This window comes from Prenolepis imparis, unplaced genomic scaffold (assembly GCF_030444845.1).
Source record: "Prenolepis imparis isolate NDT839.2.m4 unplaced genomic scaffold, iyPreImpa1.0 SCAF_12, whole genome shotgun sequence".
Taxonomy (NCBI): Eukaryota; Metazoa; Arthropoda; class Insecta; order Hymenoptera; family Formicidae; genus Prenolepis; species Prenolepis imparis.
The window spans coordinates 9,927,461-9,948,848 of NW_028141170.1; the positions used below are offsets into that span (position 1 = coordinate 9,927,461).

The 21,388-nt window shown below is 31.7% G+C and overlaps 1 protein-coding gene across 8 annotated transcripts in view; it reads left to right on the top strand.

Annotated features, from left to right (window-relative positions):
• LOC145944237 (uncharacterized protein CG43867) overlaps window positions 1-21,388 on the top strand; it is an 81,695-nt gene that overhangs the window by 25,474 nt on the left and 34,833 nt on the right. The window contains exons 1-2 of one of the 8 annotated variants that reach the window (XM_083052466.1): window positions 12,531-12,659; window positions 19,261-19,572. The exons of 6 other annotated variants lie outside the window; for them this stretch is intronic. In XM_083052466.1, coding sequence (XP_082908592.1) covers window positions 19,498-19,572 — 75 coding nt within the window. In that variant the 5' untranslated portion in view covers window positions 12,531-12,659; window positions 19,261-19,497. Of the gene's footprint in view, window positions 1-12,530; window positions 12,709-19,260; window positions 19,573-21,388 lie in introns of those variants that run through there. One more of the 8 variants, XM_083052464.1, reaches the window with a different exon arrangement.

The window sequence follows — 21,388 nt, forward strand, 5'->3', positions numbered from 1 at the left end:
TACAAAAAAAAAAAAAGATTTTATCACTGCATTAATTTTCGAGTTATTTTAATCGAAATTGTGACTGATGGAAAGTTTTAGGATAAATGCAAATAATAACACTCGATCATAGACGATCTAATCACGGCTGATATATATAATTATTTTTATGTACACACAGTTGAAAAATTTGTGTTAAATTTAACAAATATCACCTGTCCCAAACGGTCCACAGAAATTTTTATGTTAATTTAACATAATACGGATATGTTAAATGGTGACACGAATATTGTGTTAATATTTTAACATAAAATAAATGCAAACTTCAAATAAAATTAAAATAAATTTTGTGTAAAATTAACATAGTTTTAATGTAAAAATTAACTAAAAAAATTGTTAATTTTACATTTTATCATCCCCACTTATATTATAAAGTAAAATTAACATTTTTTCTGTAAATTTTAACAGATAAATCTTGTCACTAATAATATCGAACATATTTATTGTGTAAAATTAAAAGTAAATACACATTGTGTTATTTTTACACTTTTTTCAGTTATTTTAATAATTTAACATTTGAGTCCAATTAACATAACAGCAATATGTTAAATTAACACATGAATGTGTTAAATATTTAACACAAAAATTTTAACAGGGACCGTTTTTAACAAGAAAACACAAATTTTCCAACTGTGCATACTTGGCATCGTCTCTTAATTTCACATTTTCTCATGCCCGAAAATACCATATTACGAGACAACAAAAAACGCGTCGCGAAATAAGCGGCGAATGAGCGAAAATAAGAAGTAAATGGCGTGACGTACAGTCGGAGATTTAATAAATCAAAGCTCTCTTTCACCGGCGGAGAGAGAGATAAATCGCTGAAATTTAGCAATCGCGCGAATCGAGAGCGAGAGGAGGAAAGGAAGAAGGGGGAAATAAAGGAGAAATTGGCTGACCAAATGGGACCCGCGGGTATCGAGATGAGAGGGCAGTTTAAATCGAGATAAAGAGAGAAGGTGAGAGAGACAGAGAGAGAGAGGAGGAGGAGAAAAAAATAAGGTGGTCGATGGGCTTTTTATCGAGTGATTTGGTCAAGCGGCTCCCTTCGGAGCGATAAGGGTCGTCGCGATAGTCGTCGGGTCGGACGGGGAGGAAAAGACTCCAGCGGTTCGGGCTTTAGCTTCCTTCCTCCTTAATCATTATCTCATTTCGCCCTGTTACTCTCTCCGTCTGTCGGGAAACTTTGTGATTTAATTGAAAAGAGATTCATCGTAACTCCATTCGCGCGGCGCGCTCTTAATCCGCGGTCGACGAGCTAATCTACCAGCAGGTCTTTTGCGGATTGCTCAATACTCAACCCGCGACTCAAGAGGATCCCATTAATGGGGGAATTTTCGCCGTAGCTCATTCTACTTTATGTATCGTAAACGTTATGGAACTTTACGCGCGATGCCATATAATGACGTCATCATGGTAACTTTTATCTCAGATTTGTCATCTATTCGCAGTGTGCGAAATAAAATAATAATAAAAATAAAAAATCAATGTTTCATAATGAGAAAAAGAGAAGAAAACCACTTCATACACAGAGAGAATTTTCTCTTAGAATTTATCCTGAAAATCATGATAATCGTGGGACAATATGATAAGGAAAGAATTTAATGAGAATTTCTCTGATTAATATTTATCACAATAAATATATCTATCAGAAAATAAAATATAAAACATGTTTGATTAATTTTACTACGCAGGTTAGCAAAATTAATTTTATTGTGATGATAGATATAATTTTTATTGTGACAAATATTAATCAGAGAAATTCTCATAAAATTCTTTTCATTCCATATTGTCCCACGATTACCATGATTTTCGGGGTAAATTCTAAGAGAAAATTCTCTCCCTGTATAATAATTTTTTCTTAAAAAAGAAAGAGAAGGATTTCTCGCGTGACGAATGTCATATCATCGTGTTGCATGTTGAAAAACCAAGAGAACGAAATTGAATGGAGACGCGAGAAAGGAGATTCTCCCTCGAAATCTTATAGGGACGGTCGAAGACGGAGGAGGAGGAGGGGTAGTTTTCTATTGTTTAACTTGATAAATGAAGTAGTCGGGCTCGCACGCGGAGGGGACTCAATGTTGCCTGCCCAGTACACAATGCAATGGCGGCGATATATTGTTCCGAGTTAATTCAATGCCGGAAGCTCGCTCTGCCTCGCAGGTAACAGACGTATATAGACGCGCGGTGAATTAAATACACAATATATTTAGGCGAGACTCTCTCTCTGTACGCGATCGTTGCACTTCTTTTTTTGTTCCCGTTTTTTTTACGTTGAATTGCACATCCATTCGATCGCAATCGTTGGACCGTATCGCGTCAAAATCGAGAAATAAGCACGATTTTCCCTTGCTTTCCTGATTTATCTTTTTTACTATTACAACATGTTACACGAACAGTCGTTATATATCTCGTAATAGAGTTGGAAACTAATTATAAAATTGAGATAATTGAAATAATATTACGAGAACTATATCTTCTTACGTCATTGCACATTTATACTCGTACACATGCAAAATGTTGCAAGATACAATCGCACATTATTATTTTTTGATCTATATTAAATATTTTTAATGTGCGTTGATCGATGTAATTTGTCATTCTATAGAAAGAAAATAACGTCGCTTATCTATGGTTAGTTGTACTAAAAGAAGATAGAAAGTGTAATATTTTTTACGAAGCGTTTATTGAGAAGACTGGCCGCTTGCAATTACGACGCGATAAAAACGACCCGAAGAGGCGAACGGGATACGCTATAAATCGGTGAAAAAAGAGAGGAAGTAAGGCTGAGGGAGGGTAGAGATATAGGAAGTGAACGCGAGTGCCCTATCATCGTACTCGTCACGATCGGGCCTTCCTGCTTACGAGCGACCTTTATGTGGATTAGGTGAGAGAATCGTAAAGTGAAAATTCCCCACTTCCGTCTGGCTATTCCCGGTCGGGTGTTAGGGTGGTGTGTGCCCCGCGAGAAAGGGGAGGAGGGATCTTACCCCCCCGCGACCCCGATGGAAACGATCGTAAGTTTTTAAACCGCTCCCTGAAAAATTCAGTCGCGCGAGATTAGGGTCGTCTCCCCTAACTCGCGATATCTCAGTTCTTCCACTTCGCCTCCTTTTGTCTCTCGACCACCGGCTCCGTAAACACTTCAGCGAATTTCGCGTTCGTTGAATTATTCGGTAAGAGCCAAGGATTGATGGCGGTGGGAAATAATTTTGATCGATTCAATTTTTTTCGACCCCATAAAGAATTAGGAAAAAATTTTGTAATTTATTATTTAATATATATTTTTTAATATATTATATATATATAATTATTTTATATAAGATTTTTAAATATATTATATATATAATATAATATTAGTTAATATACACACAGAGCATTTTCTCTTAGAATTTATGTGGGACAATATGCATGGTAAGGAAAGAATTTTATGAGAATTTCTTTGATTAATATTTATCACAATAAAAATAATAATATCTACACAATAAAATGTAAAATATATTTGATTAATTTTACTATGCAGTTTAGTTAAAATTAATCAAACATGTTTATATTTTATTGTGATAGATATTATTATTTTTATGGTAATAAATATTAATTAGAAAAAGTCTCTTAAAATTCTTTCCATACCATATTGTCCTACGATTATCATAATTCTCAGGGTAAATTCTAAGAGAAAATTCTCTCAGTGTATATATTAAAATTCTGTCAGTATATAGTAGGACAATTGTGTGCAGAAAAGCAACTTACAATCTTATGGAAATTATTTTGACGTTTCTTGTTCGTCTCTAGCATTACTCGCGACTTTATTAACGAGCGAGCGAAAGGATAACGCGTGAATTGAGATACGAACGTATACGTTCTCGTCGGAATATCTTGTACGTAAATGACCGAGATGGAGTGCAGGGCAGAGAGATGGGGGAGCGAGAATTGGGCCGTGACGTGCTGCGAGTGTCTTAATATCGCGAGGTGGAGAAGCTGCACGGCAACTTTGCCTTCATTTTCATCTTCATTTTCACCGTCATTGCGCTAACTTCTAAGAATTATTTTTCCCAGATGTATTTACTTCCGAGACATAGATATTTATACTCGCGACATATTAAAATATATATACATATATTTCTTATTCTTGATATGTCAAGATAATTCTTATATAAGAAACATCTTAGCAATCAACATACAAAATTTGAAACAGCCACATATCTTTGTATAAAAAATATCCACTATACTTAAATAATTTTTGACTCGCATAGTTTTGTGTAAAAAAAATGAGTAACTTAAATTTCCTCTCTCTTTTCTTATAACAAGCAACAGAGCTTTTGCGATAGTCTACGTAAAAATTTTCCAGCAAGCTTGTTCAAAATTTTGAAATTCTATGATTTTCTTTTTCATGAATATGTAACGTAATCATGATTGCAATTCATACTAGAGAAGGGAAGACTTCTATTCCTTTCAATTTTAGAAAGGACCTTGCAAACTTATACTGTATCTTTGAGCAGCCATAACTTCATCTCTCTGCTTTTTCATACCGTTCTTTCATTGTTTATTCCTTTTTGACCAGACATCTTACATGTTACGTATTCTGTCAGAACTTACATTTTAGGTAAACTTTATATCTTTCGCCGTACTTTGCTCTAATCTACTCCGCCTCTATTAACGACGCGGAGCTTAAAGGAGCTCGGCAGCGTTTTCCGCGCCGAAGTCTTATTAACTATAAGTGTCTGTTCTCGGTAGAGAGTGCTATTTATAAAATTAAGACTAACTTTCTGACATATACGCGCGGGGCGACCCGTGTGTACGCGCTGCGCTTTTTCACTCGGTCGCGCCGGTTAGAATAGTCGCTTCTTACCGGAAGAGCGCTAGGGCGAAAATAGCATTGAAATAACGAAGATCTAGCGACGGATTTACCGCGATATTGTCAACGATCGTTGCATTCGACCGTTCCGCAGCGATCGTTTCGTTTTCGCGAGATGCAGAGTCTGTGCACAGTTGAAAAATTTGTGTTAAATTTAACAAATATCACCTGTCCCAAACGGTCCACAGAAATTTTTGTGTTAATTTAACATAATACGGATATGTTAAATGGTAACACGAATATTGTGTTAATATTTTAACATAAAATAAATGCAAACTTCAAATAAACTTAAAATAAATTTTGTGTAAAATTAACATAGTTTGAATATAAAAAATAACTAAAAAAATTGTTAATTTTACATTTTATCACCCCCACTTATATTATAAAGTAAAATTAACATTTTTTTTCTGTAAATTTTAACAGATAAATCTTGTCACTAATAATACGGAACATATTTATTGTGTAAAATTAGAAATAGATATACATTGTGTTATTTTTACACTTTTTTTTAGTTGTTTTAATAATTTAACATTTGAGTCCAATTAACATAACAGCAATATGTTAAATTAACACATGAATGTGTTAAATATTTAACACAAAAATTTTAACAGGGACCGTTTTTAACAAGAAAACACACATTTTCCAACTGTGTGGAACTCTCTGATAAAATTTTGCGAATAAAACTGAAATTTTTAGTCCCTCACCTTCTTTTTGCCCTCCTTCGTCTTGCACTTTTCGACTTTGATATATCGAATAATGATTTATAAAAATTCCCGCATACATATTCTGTCGATTTCTGATCTTATTAAAAAATCTATTCCGTTATTAAGGGATTGCATACCTTTGTCGCGTTCAAAAATGATCTATTTTCGAGAATTCTTTCTAAATAATATAGTAATCAATGCAGGTTTTTTTTTATTTTATTTGTTATGTATTGGAGAGTGTTCATATAAAATAATTATTAAGTTTTATAAAAAATTATAATTTATATAACAAGTTGCATGCATGATTTTGCACTATGAATTCTGTGACAATATTTTCTTGTAAAGAAATGTTCTAGTTACGAACTGTCGAGGGTGATTTTCTAATTTATAAAAATTCACGAATTAAATTGGGTAATTGAAAAAGAAAGTTACAATTTTGCCTCAAAACTTTTTCCACTTGTTTGGTGAAAAAATAAAGACAAGATGGAAAATTGGAAAAAGTTCTCGATAGTTCGTAACTATAATATTTCTCTACAAGAAAAGATTTTTATTTTTCATATCAAGCAACCTATCATAAAAATTATAATTTTTTATAAAATTTAATAATTTTTATATACATCTTATTATATACACTTAAATATATAACGAATAAAATAGAAAAGTTCTGCATTGATTGCTATGTTATTTACTGAGAAAAAAATCCGGAAAATAAGCCGTTTTGCGTGTGACAAAAATAATGTAACTCTAAGCAAATAACAAAAAATAAAACAATCGCATTCTTGTACAAGTTCGACACCGTTGATATCGCGCGACAAAGACTTTTTTTGCACAATTTAGTCGACGATAAGAGTGTTGTTGACGGAAGAGAGATTCTTGACGGAACGGAAGTGGCGGTAACGAGAGAGCATTATTGGAAGGTACACGCCGGTAATTATCCAGCCGCGAACTGAGTGGCGCGATTCGAACTTACGCTCCCCGTTACCGTTTATGACAATGACAAATGGCTCCTTCGACCATTCATCATCTCTCTTTTCCCCTTCCCCCGAGTTGTATTCCGAGCAGTGCGTACCGCATCTTTGATGGCGGGACAAGTACCCAGACAGCGCCTTCGACTGGTGCTAAGCATCATTAGATCTCCTACGGATTTTTTTGGCTTTATACTTTTATCTCTCGCTTTCCCTCGTGTTGCACTTTACATTTTTAATATCGAATAATACACAGAGAGAATTTTCTCTTAGAATTTACCCTGAAAATCATGGTAATCGTGGGACAATATGGTATGGAAAGAATTTCTCTGATTAATTTATCACAATAAAAATAATAATATCTGTCGCAATAAAATATAAAATATGTTTGATTAATTTTACTATGCAGTTTAGTAAAGGGTAAATTCTAAGAGAAAATTCTCTCTGTATAATTTACCAAAATTCCAGCATACGTATTATTTCGATTTCTGATTAACCTCATTAAAATATCTATTTCGTCGTTAATTAATTTTAACATTTAAATTTAAATAATTCAAATTTTTTTATATGAACTGTACTTTTTTACGTTGAGTGCACATGGCGATTATTTTACATTTCTCCTGTGTTTCATGAAAAAGCTTCACTCGGTTAATTAGGAGATAGCGTGGGAAGATGCAGACATAAAAGAGATCGGGAGATTCTCGGAGAAAAGTATACGTATCTTCGCGCCGAATTAATGGCCACGGTCCTATATCTAATCTCCTTTACTCCGATTAGTATAGAGACGAATGATGTGTCATTGGCCGGGCTTGCTCGTACATTATTCGGCACGCGTCGCAGACGCGCCGAGAAATTCTCTCGGGATCGTAAAATTGAGTCCCGGATACGTCTAATCGCGGATTTCTACTCCACTTGTAATACCCCACAGCTTTACGTGTGCGAATGACGTAATCGCACCACCCACACTTACCTACCGTCCCTTTCGAGTCTTTCGGATTCTATTTCGAAACTAGGTGATCCGTTTGTACCAAGCATATCGGCGCAACTTGCCTTTCGTAATTAAATTTAATTATGCATCGTAAATTTAATTATACATAAACTCGCATAATCGGAATGTTAATTATTACAAAGTAATGTAAAATCTAAATAGCGAAGTCCCTAACGTAATTATAAAGCCTCTCGAGTAGAGTAGCCCCGATAACAGAAAGCGCGGAATCTTTTCTGCCTCATTAAATTTGCATTTGGAAGAACGAGCTAATGTTATGGAGTCATTCCGACGCTGTTCCATCCCCGCGGTAACGGCAGCAAACATAATCAAGCATATCTCGGAAATGAATCAGCCTGGTTCGCAGGAGACTCTCTCAGTCCCTATTTTAATAGAAATTTAAAAAATATGATCCGCCGAAAAAAATTAATAAACTATATCTAGATGTATAATAGATTAGATAATATTTTTTTAAAATATTAGGAACTTTGTACACACATATATGTACACAGAGAGAATTTTCTTTTAGAGTTTACCATAAAAAAAATCGTTGTAATCGCGGGACAATATGATATGGAAAGAATTTTATGAGAATTTCTTTGATTAATATTTATCAAAATAAAAATAATAATATCTATATTATAATAAAATATAAAATATGATTAATTTTACTATGCAGTTTAGTAAAATTAATCAAACATGTTTTATATTTTATTATGATAGATATTATTTTTATTGCGATAAATTAATCAGAGAAATTCTTTCCATACCATATTGTCCCACGTTACCATGATTTTCAGGGTAAATTCTAAGAGAAATTTCTCTCAGTGTATAAGTAATATAATGTGATATGTAACTTCGTATATAATTTTCAAATTTAATTTTTTAATAAATTATATACATGCTATTACAAATACATAATTTTTTAACACTGGATTTTTAAAATTGGAACCATTAATTTCTTAATTAATATGTATGTCAACATTTTACAGTAATTTGATACTTGTATAGTATTATCTAAATTTGTGTGAAAAGTCAACACAGATATTTTTATTAGATATTCTCATTCCCTATTTTAATAGAAATAATTTGAAATATAATCCGCTTAAAAAAAATTAAACTATATCCAGATGTACAGTAATTAAAGAATATTTTTTAAATTAGGAATCTTTATACACACACATATACAAATAATAATAACATGCAATGTAATATGTTACTTGTAACTTTATAATTAATTTGTTTATTAAATTATATATTACAAATATCTTTTGATATTATGGCTCTTCAAGATTAGAGTCACTAATTTTTTAATATTATGTAAATATATTTTACAGTAATTTGACACAGTATTATTTAAATTTCTATGAGAAGTCAACAGATATTTTTATCATATTCTAAACTTTGCATAAAAATAGAGATTTTTTTATTATATATATATATTCTTTCTGTTTATCTATATATCTTCTATATATTTTTCCACTCTATTATATCCGCCGACGAATATAATCGCGAGGAAATGCTGTTTAGAGAGTAGAGTACCGGGGTCGTATGTATTTGTACGAATGCGCGTGTGAATAGACTGTTTCCGATTCGGAAAGGAGTCCAACAATCTTGATTCTCTCGAACCTTATCGAGTTTGAAAGATTCCTCCACACTTTCCCGCTTCTCTTCGTGCCTTCCTTCCGTCCTCTCTCGCATCCTTCCTGTTCTTGAAGTTTCGACCGCGATAAAAGTCCGTAAAATTAAATATTGATTTTGTTTGTGAGCAATGGCGGCGACGCCTCGCTTTCTCGTTTCATCGAAGAACGATCCTTTGACCTTCCGGGAGTCTGTCGCGGCTTCCGAACCAAAATTCACTTAGGCCAACTTTAAAGGATTGAGACCAGAGAAAAACCCTTTCTAACAGAGAATCCTTCTTTGCCTGTAGAGCGAAGCGATTTATGTGCGTCTATCACGAGAGTATAGTTTATATCTACTAGACATTTATTCGGAAAAGAACATCTCAGATATTTACCGAATTAATCTTCTATTCTCGGCAAATTCTTCTCCGCCAATATTTCTCGTCGAAGTAACTTGATTTTCCGAACGCCTAAAGCTTTTAAATATGTTATTAATATAATAAAAATTTAAAAATCTATCCAAATCTATCTATTAAATATCTTAACAATTGAAAATGTTAAATTTTAATGTTAAATAATTCTCTTTAATTCTAATTCAATATTTAAATCTGTACTTGCTTCATCTAGAGTTGAAGAAATATTCTGCGGGTCTAGAATATATCGCGTATGTTATTGCTATTGAATTAAGCCCGAAGGCGCATTGTATATGAAGAACTTCCTCAAACTTGCGGCGCGCACTATCTCATCAATAATGCGATAGAAGGATTCTAGAAATTATTACGGTCAGTAGGAATTTCACTAAAATTCCCCTCATAACTATCGCACACGAAAGGCAGCCATTAATGATGCTATGCCGGTCGCGGATTAATTCATTTAGGTGGAATCGATTAATCAAGCTAAGAGCGCGTGCCGCATGATGACTTATTTTCGGTAGTCACGTTTCGCTACAGATACTTGCCAAACAATTTATGCGTTAGAAGGAAATCTCTCGGCAAAACTTTGTTTCATTTCGATCTCACTGTATATTATATATACAGAGCATGATTCGCAACTAGCATTACGAAGCGATGGTAATTTCATCTTATCTCGAATGCATCGCAAAGTTGTAATGTCACGTAACCACAGACAGCTACATCGGTATAAGTCCATCGTTGACACGATCGCAGACTGTTAAGTTTCTTCTCGCTTAATGGATACTTCCGGTGGCATGGATGCGTGTCTTAGACCAGCGAGATGGAACGATAGTAATAAAGATACACGGGTGCGGTGAAAGTCACATGTATATTATCGAGGGAGGGGACGAATCTGCATCGAGATAAATCATACCAAGATAGAATTCGATCATTTGTCTATCTCTATCTGATGTAATCATCATAAGCATAGTATATTACACACATAAATATCGCAACACCTGAAAGATATTTTGTTTAATAGAGTATTACTGAACTATATAATTATATAGTCTTGAAGTAATTTTATTAATCAAAAATATAATTGTCATCTAGGAAAACAAGTTTTTTAAAATTAATTTTTTTTTTGTTTCCTTAAAAATAGGAGTCAATGATTTTATTTAAAGTAGAAGAATGACAAAACCTCTTTCGCACGTGATATATTTAATCATTTCTCAAGTGTCTTATATAGCTCTTTCGAATTATCGAATTAAGTCTCTTGGAGATGTTTTTGGATAGAGTATTTCTGAACTATATAATTATACAGTTCAGAAGCAATTTTATCAATCAAAAATATAATTATCATCTAGAAATATAAAAATCAATAATTTTATTTAAAGGAAAACTTAAGGAATGACAAAACTTTTCGCATGAATTACTTGATAATTTTTCAAGTGTTTTATATAACTCTTTCGAGTATTTCTAAACTGTGTAATTATACTGTTTCGAAGCAATTTTATATCAATAAAAAAAAATAAAATTACCAGCTAGGAAAACAAGTTTTTAAATTGTTTCTTTAGAAATTGAAATCAATAATTTGATTCAAAGTAGAACTTAATAGAGGAGAGAATGACAAAACTTTTCGCACGAATTACTTGATAATTTTTCAAGTGTCTTATACAACTCTTTTTAATTATCGAATTATTTAGGTCTCTGGAATTTGATACTCTGTGAAAGAGTTTTTTTTTTTAATTGAGTATTTCTGAATTGCATAATTTTGAAGCAATTTCATTAATGAAAAATAAAATTACCATCTAGGAAAACAAATTTTTAAATTGTTTCTTTAGAAATTGAAATTAATAATTTGATTTAAAGTAGAACTTAATAAAGGAATGACAACACTTTTCGCACGAATTACTTGATAATTGTCCAAGTGTCTTATACGACTTTTGAATTATCAAATTATTTAAGTCTGTCGGATTTCGCACTTTGATACGAATATATACATCCCTCTAAGTGAGACGAGAGTATCAATGCCAGTTTCGAAGCAATTTTATCAATGATAAATAAAATTACCATCTAGAAAAACAAGTTTTTAAACTGTTTCTTTAGAAATTGAAATCAATGATTTAAAGTATAAAATTTAATAAAGGAATGATGAAACTTTTCGCACAAATTACTTAATAATTTTTCAAGTGTCTTATACAATTCTTTTGAATTATTTAAGTCTCTCGAATTTGGCAGTTTGATACGAATATAGACATCCCTCTAAGTGAAACGAGAGTACACTGATTGTAAGAGAATTTTCTCTTAGAATTTACCCTAAAAATCATGGTAATCGTGGGAGAATATGGTCTGAAAAGAATTTTATAAGAATTTCTCTGATTAATATTTATCACAATAAAAATAATATCTATCACAATAAAATATAAAATATGTTTGATTAATTTTACTAAACTACATACCACGATTACCATGATTTTCAAGGTAAATTCTAAGAGAAAATTCTCTCTGCATATCAATGCCAGTTTCGAAACAATTTCATCAATAAAAAATAAAATTACCATCTAGGAAAACAAGTTTTTAAATTGTTTCTTTAGAAATTAAAATCAATAATTTGATTTAAAGTAAAATTTAATAGAGGAGAGAATAACAAAACTTTTTGCACGAATTACTTGATAATTGTCCAAGTGTCATACAATTCTTTTGAATTATCGAATTATTTAAGTCTCTCGAATTTGGCATTACGAATATATATATATATATATATATATATATATATATATATATATATATATATATATATATACACACATCCCTTTTTAAGTGAGACGAGAGTATCAATGCCATTACTAGCCGTGTCGACGGCTACGGCCGCGCTACGCGCAAGGCGCGCATGTGACGTATGCGCTGAACGCAACTCCCGGCATTGCCACTGCCACCGCGACACAGACGTGACTTCCCTCAGTGGTCCGTGAAACGCGACCGGAGTGCTACGTTCTCCTTCTCCCTCTCGTGGACATGCGATCTGTAATCCCGCGATCCGCGTCACATCGATCCGACAGCGTCGCGCTTGACGACCGCGGAAAGATCTCATCCCGTAGTGTATAATGCAAATTATTATCGAAGGGATATAGGGGGTTGATCTCGTAGGTAGGACGTAAACACTTCGGGAGAATTTAATTTTTCTTTCTTTTTTTTTTTTACTACGCGAATGCGAGAAACTTCCCTTTGTCAATACTTCATATGGAGAGTGATGAAGCGTAGAGCGATAGAGAAAGTACAACATTGAAGGACGTCTGTAAATATTCAGTATCACAGTTCCCACGATGATCTTTGTGTGGTGTTGAGAAAAAAATGTTTTTCCGTAAATCTCAACGATGTAAAAATATTAAAGACTATCATATGTGGTACAAGATATTTAAATTATCGTGTCTTTGATGATTAAATCCACTTACTCTTATCTGCCTTGCAAATTATATTTACATAATATACTAAATTTTGTGTTTAAATGTCAAATCATCTTTCTCCATTTACTCTCTTATTATCAAGGATTGAAACTACATTAAAGTAAAGCACTGCAGTATTTTTGTGTGTCGCAATTTAACGTAATAAAAATATATACTAAGTAAGTACTGAAACAAACAAATATTGAAATAAGGGCCGACAAACGTATCAGATCATACGATAAATACGTTTATCGCCTGGATGATGTATATATGATTTGAGAGTTAAATTGCACTATAAAACATGTATGTACACTATAATTAACATTGTTAGTAATTTTAAAAGCGTCAGTTGCACTTTAAAAAGAATTTTTTAATTTGAAGAAAATAAGTGGAAAAATAGGTTAAAAAATATTAATTAGAATTTATTTTGTAAATTTATAGGAAATTTTATTATATTGGTACGTGAATTTATCTTAAAATTGTCGAAGAATTTTCTCTCTTGAGAAATAGCTTTAATTAGATTAGCATAGAATTAATTAAAGGTATATTCGCGATCACTTTATTTTAAGAACAATTAAATTAAAACAATTTCAGAATATTAATCGCAATACTGTAATTGTAACATATGTATATAATAAGACTTTCATTTTTATATTATTTATTTTTATACACAAAAATAGTGAGAAATAATTTTCTTTTCTTAAAATAAATTATCTTTTCTTATCGTATTAAACAAACATCATTTCTAACAATCGCATTTGAACGGCTGTGTTAAAGCAATTAGTGTTTCTTTCTATGATGTCAATTAGCGGATAAATCACACGGGACGAGAAAGTAAAAGAAGCTTTCAATCACAATAACTACGTTTAATTTTAACTAACTACATACGGGCTATTCTCACGCGATGTTGAGCCAATTAATGTAATAAATACTGCGATCCTTTCAGTAAGTGAATTTAATAATTGCCAGAAAAGCAAGCAAATCTTTCATGATCGAAATGCAAATAGGATAGCGATTTACGAGCAGGGCGGAACACAAATACACAGTTGAAAAATTTGTGTTAAATTTAACAAATATCACATGTCCCAAACAGTCCACAGAAATTTTTGTGTTAATTTAACATAATACGGATATGTTAAATGATGACACGAATATTGTGTTAATATTTTAACATAAAATAAATGCAAACTTCAAGTAAACTTGAAATAAATTTTGTGTTAAATTAACATAGTTTTAATGTAAAAATTAACTAAAAAAATTGTTAATTTTACATTTTATCATCCCCACTTATATTATAAAGTAAAATTAACATTTTTTTCTGTAAATTTTAACAAATAAATCTTGTCACTAATAATATCGAACATATTTATTATGTAAAATTAAAAGTAAATACACATTGTGTTATTTTTACACTTATTTTCAGTTATTTTAATAATTTAACATTTGAGTTCAATTAACACAACAGCAATATGTTAATTTAACACATGAATGTGTTAAATATTTAACACAAAAATTTTAACGGGGACCGTTTCTAACAAGAAAACACAAATTTTCCAACTGTGTACAGTGTTCTACTGCTACAACATTTCTAACGTGATACCCTCCGAGAATATTGCTGATCGTAAAAAATTTTTCAATATCCGTATTTATAAGATTTTTTTTATTTTGTTTATTCTTATTTATTTTCCAAATGTTACTCGCGTTATATATCGATGCACCGCTATAATTAATAATTAAGTCGCAAAACCAAATCGTTTGTGATTTATAAATATTTAAAAAATCTAAGAGTTTGTTTTTAACTTTGATTTAGATTTATTTCAACTTTAACTTAATCTTTTCATATTTTAAAAAATTCAAACTTGTTTTTTAATTTTTAAAAAAGCTGACATCTTGTCAAATCTTTCTTAAAGATTGGAGTTTATGCGTGATAAATGGTTCGTTAGAAACTGGAGCACACTGTGTGTGCTCAGTTAAAAAGAATAAATCACGAAGTTTTTAGCCTCCGATCAAGATACGATCAAGATATACAGCTGAATTTTCAAAGAACAAATTATCATAATAGATTATTTGATTACACGCGTAGAGTTTATCTTCAATAAAAATAAGTATCGATTTAAAAAAGAACGGACTATGATGGATGGCACCTTATTTTCAAGTCAATTTAAAACAAACTTCAACGAAGAACTTTAATTCGAGGGCATAATGGTTTAGCATAATTACACCGAAACTTGAAAGTTCGCGATAAATGGTGACTTTGTTCGACTTTTTTGTCAATCTGTCTTATGAGAATTCATCCCGTTTATTCTGGAACTCGCTGTAGAAAGTCATTCCGCATTGTACTGCAATTTATCAAAAGTTTGTCCTAGTTGAGTTACTTTTAGAAGCTGTTACACGGTTAAGGAATCAGATTTCTATTAATATCATTTTAATTTAAAGCGTCGCGAGAGATTACGATTCGTAATTCACGAAAATTTTGTATATGTCATCCTTTTCATCTTATTATCTTTATTGCTGTAAAATTATTCTTGCATTGTTAATTTATCATTATATTTTGTTTCGCATTTTTATTTCATTTACATTTCTCTTACTGGTCTTAGGAAAATTTAATTTTCCGGTTGAAATAAATATCATTCCCCCTTTTTAAACGCCGGTTTGCAATAAATCTCGAGAATATAAGGGCGAACGAAAATTAAAGATTTCAGAATTAGAAGAGATTGTACAGTAATAGATAAGCTATTTTTCCCCTGTGTTTTTTTAATCGAATTCGAATCTCTGTCATGATTTTTCACAATGAAACTTATTTATAATTCTAGAATAAATATAAGAGAGAGAGATAATTATCTGTGACACACAATATTTTTTGACAAAATTTACAGAAATCACTTTGAATCTTCTTGTAATTCTGAAATATTTTCAGTTAAACAGTTCGATGAACAACAACATAATTCATAAAACTCGAAACTTAAATTCGCTAAGTAAGAGAACTATAAAAATTAATTGTAAATCGTATTTTAAAAAGTTCCGCTAAATTAATCTTTTCACACCCGAGCATTTTGATCCATATCGCACGTTTTCGTGAGAAAATTCGCTCTAAAATTCCAAATCTATTTTCCCTCCATTTCAAAGCTTAAGTGCGACTAATTGCCGGCTCCGTGTCGAACAATATGCTTCTTGATTTCTGTCGAAAAAGTTACGTGGCCCTTTTGTCCTTTGATCAAAGCACTAACCCATATATCTGCGCTTACGTGGGAGCTAAAAGCCGGCGTGCGATATCTATACCAGGTGATATCAGTCGCCGGCATTCAGGCCCGTCCTCTTTTTCAATTAAGCTTTGATCACGGGGCATCGGGATGTAGGATAGAGCGAGCGTGCGCGCCGTTTCGTCGGTGTCGATAGTTACAGATTCAAACGAATGTTACTCGATAAAGGAACAGACGAGACATACACAGGAACGCTCGTGAATGGAAAAAAAATCTCATTGGATCGAAATCATATGTGGACTCGCGTCAACGCGCCAGAAAGCATTTAAAAGACTCGTTAATAGCATTTATCTCTTTTTCTTTCGTGCAATCTCGCATTTTAATTGAGAAACATGTTTTCTCGCAAAAGAATCAAGGATTAAAAATCAGTGTTTCATTTATTTACTTGTTCTTTTTTTGCGCATTAAACAAGCAGAGATATACAAGCGATATTACACAGTTGAAAAATTTGTGTTAAATTTAACAAATATCACATGTCCCAAACGGTCCACAGAAATTTTTGTGTTAATTTAACATAATACGGATATGTTAAATGATGACACAAATACTGTGTTAATATTTTAACATAAAATAAATGCAAACTTCAAGTAAACTTAAAATAAATTTTGTGTTAAATTAACATAGTTTTCATGTAAAAATTAACTAAAAACATTGTTAATTTTACATTTTATCATCCCCCCTTATATTATAAAGTAAAATTAACATTTTTTTCTGTAAATTTTAACAGATAAATCTTGTCACTAATAATATCGAACATATTTATTGTGTAAAATTAAAAGTAAATACACATTGTGTTATTTTTACACTTTTCTTCAGTTATTTTAATAATTTAACATTTGAGTTCAATTAACACAACAGCAATATGTTAATTTAACACAAAAATTTTAACGGGGACCGTTTTTAACAAGAAAACACAAATTTTCCAACTGTGTATGGAACATCGCTTTTGATTTTAAAATCAAAGTTCCTTGTTTATTTAGGATCGACTCTTCTTCAACTATAATATTGAAACGTAAAAAAATTGATAAATATTTATAAATGTTCTCTCGTTGGATAATATTTTTTATTTGCTTTTAATTTACGAAATAATTTCTGTTTGCAATCATTACTTAATTGCACGATGATTTTACTTGTTTCGATGTAACAATCTTATTAATTTATAGTCAGTTACTTTAAAGCCTATAAATTTAGTCAGTAATGAGCGAGTTTTTAATTTAAATGATAAAATATGCGAAAAATTATGGAAATTAACTTTTTATACGAGCTACTCTTGATAGTCTTTGATATTCTTTATGGCGCGATAGCATGGTAGGCAGGTTGCTGTCGGCGATATATGTCCTCTATTTGCTTACCAAATATTGAAACGAATCGAACTTTTAACGAGGAGCGAGCGACGAAAGAGTGAACTGTGCTCTCGGTGATTGGTACTGTCGAGAGAAAAAAATAAATATTGATCCTTCCGTCGGCGTTGTGAAAATTAGAAACCGTTCAGGTGACGTCTGTAATTTCGACCAGTCTATCGAAGTACGTGTAAAAATGTGGCTGCAAAAATATTGAGGTGTATATCTATAATTATCCGATAACATCGCGAATAGCAATTATTTAATAATTAAATTATGCCTTTATACAGAAAAAGAATTTTGTTTTTATCCCGCGCAGAATTTATCGCTGATAACGATATATCTTGTCAAATCGAAATATATTTCTGAAATATATGAACATCAAAATTCTCTAAAGCTTTAAAGAAGCTTATAATTATAATATAAATCCGATAAATTTTATTTTGTATATATCTTTCTCGTCGTATGGTGCTTTCATTTAATTTTTATTACATATTTTTTATTAGCTTTAATTTTTTTATTTATTATACGCATAGATCTTTCGTGAAAAATAAATGATATTAGGGAATCTTATTTTTTACTTCATTAGAATTGCTTAAAATCTCTAATGAGAAAAAGATTTTTGTTTTTATGCCGTGCAGAATTTATCGTTGATAACGATATATCTATATCAAATTGAAATATATTTCTGAAAAATAAATTACATCAAAATTCCCTAAAGCTTCAAAGAAATTAATGTAAATATAATTAATATAATTAATATAATTAATATTCGATAAATTAATTTTTTTATATATCTTTCGTTGTTTAATGGATACTTATTTAATTTTTACTACATACTTCATCATTATCTTTAATTTTTTCTTTATTATACATATACAAGTATATCTTTCGTGAAAAAAAAAAAAATAAATAAATATTATTTCGCTTCGTGAAAATTGCTCGAAATATCCTCTTAAACGAGACGCTTTGTCGGGATCGAAATAGATATTTCCTATTCGTCGCGTGGCTCAATTAGTCGAAAACGAACGTGTCCTCTGTGTACATACATTCCCGGAGAACGTACGCACACGCCCCCCTCGTATTTTCTTTCTCGATTGTCCGTGAAGTGCTGCACCGACTAACTGCATCGTGAAAGGCGACAGGCGGCGGGCAGGAAACGGCGCGTTTCTTTCTTCTGGAAATCGCGTCTTTCGGGACTCCCAAAGCGAGACTTAAAAATACTCCGCGTCCAAAAATAGTCGCGTACGGAGAGCGACGCTCTCGACAGTTTTCGATGACGACGCCGATGTGACGGTGGCAGGTCCCTTGCGACCCCCTCGTCCCCCCCTAGTCAGAAAAGATTAACCCCTCTTCTTTCGTCGCTCTTTGCAGCATCTCCCTTTCGAAGGATCTCTAATCCGATATTTCTTAAACCTTGCTCGCCGCGCGATCCGCAGGAAGCACATTTCACACAACTCAATACATAAATACAAAAATCAATAGAATAAGAATTTTATAAGAATTTTATAAAATATTTATCTCTCAATGCTTATAGAATTTAATATAAAATTATATATATATATATAATAAATGTAATAAATGTAATTTTAAGAGGGAGTTTAAATATTGGTTTACTCAACGATAACTTTCGAAATAATTTTTATTTATAGACTTTTAGAATCTAAACATACTCTTCAATATTTATTGGCCTCTAAACGGTTATTGTGTATACTTTTGGTTATAATGTTTAATGTCACAAAAACTGACAGTGGTTACAAAGTGACAAATTTCGACAGTGACGTTATTTGTGACGAAATGATCGTAGCGTACGACTTTGAATAGTGCTCGCGACTACAGCTCTTTCATCGAGACTAGCTATTCATCTAAAGTGAATTGATAAATTGTCAATGATGCAACCCGTACAGACCGAAAACAACAATTCCGCTTTGGACATGGAATCCCTCGAGGAGATGCTTCGTAAGGTAACGTAATAGTAATCTTCTTTCGTTTCGATACGAGTAAATCCTTTTATGATAAACCAACATACTTTGAAACTTTATTTTGTAACTTTTATAAAATGCGACTGCGATTATAGAGATGCTAGATAAAAAATCGTGAAATATAAATTCTTGTATGGTCGTATAATTTCTTTAACATGCAAAAGTTTATCAGTTGCGTTTCCTTTTTGTTAAATGTATGAACAAATATTTTGTCTAGATATAAACAAATTTTGATTTAAAGCTCAGTTATATACATGTGTATAACAAAATATTTAACATTAAATATTGGAAAAATCTCAAATAGGGTCCTTAAAATATTGATTGAGGAGTAATGAGTTTGAAATTCGGAGATAATTATACACCGAGAGAATTTTCTCTTAGAATTTACCCTGAAAATCATGGTAATCGTGGGACAATATATCTGATCAATATCACAATAAAAATAATATCTATCACAATAAATGACAGTGTCATGTTTGATTAATTTTACTAAACTGCATAATAAAATTAATCAAACATTTTACATTTTATTGTGATATTATTATTTTTATTGTGATAAATATTAATTAGAGAAATTGTTATAAAACTATTTCAATACGATATTATCCCACGATTACCATGATTTTCAGGGTAAATTCCAAGAGAAAATTCTCTCTGTGTATAAGTTCCTGCAAAATCGTACCATCACATGTTTGTTGTGTTTAAATACAGTTAAATTTTTTCCCCCAAAAATACGCGAAGCGTTACAAATAAAAGAGACTTGGTGTTGGTGGAGAAGCAAGTTTTTAACTACAACTTCCTGTAATGTATTCCGTCAAGCATCGTTGAATGGGCCACTTAGCGAGCGTCCACACGTGTGGATATCCGTATATACGCCTCTGATAGGGTTAAAACGAGCTCTCTAGTAGCGTTTTAATGGCCGCCTAGACGAACCGTTCGGAAAAACGTCGGAAAATCGTAAAGTAAACCGGTTTTTCTAACGTTTCAATCAGTACATTTTCCCTCTTATATAAGAAGAAATAATTATTTATACTAACATTACTTTTTTACATTAAAATACATTTAACTTATTTAAGGAAGGGAATATTTAATAATCTTCACGTATATTTAACGAAATAATTTTTCTAAAACAGAGAGAAGTCTCAATTCTCTTTTTTTTTTTTACATTAATTCTTTATAAGTTTGTCCGCTTCGAAAGGAAGACGTGAAAAGTCTTGTCTCTATCTTTGGAAACAATAGTTATAATTTAAGCTATCTCAAGATTACTGACCGAATCTTAATTGAATTAAATGTGTTTTAATTTTGCTGAATAAGAAATCTCATTTATTTTGTTACTCGAAATAAGTTTCATCTGACATTTATGACAGTTCCATTTTAATTCCCCCTTGTTAGCATTTTCTCTTATTTTGTAATGCAATGTCTGAGAAAGAGATTCTTTATCGCTTATATTATTACTGCTTTCTGCTGTCACACACAAGTGTCGTGAAACAAATGTCAAATGTAAACCTCGAGCATAAAGCTAGGTTTATATCTTACCATCTATACCGCTGTCATGCACAAGCCACGAATAAATGTCAAACAAAAAGCTCCCAGAAAGAAAGCTAGATTTACACTTTTACGGAGTGACATTTTTCTCTGACATTTTCTCGCTCATCATCGTTCTAATGCGACGGAAAATTGTCGTTTACCACTTCGACTTTACTGAACGCTTTAAACGCTTAATAGCTCGAAGACAACTAGAATGGAAAACAAAATCATAGACATTAATTTTAAGCTACAGTGTTATGTGTGAGGTGTG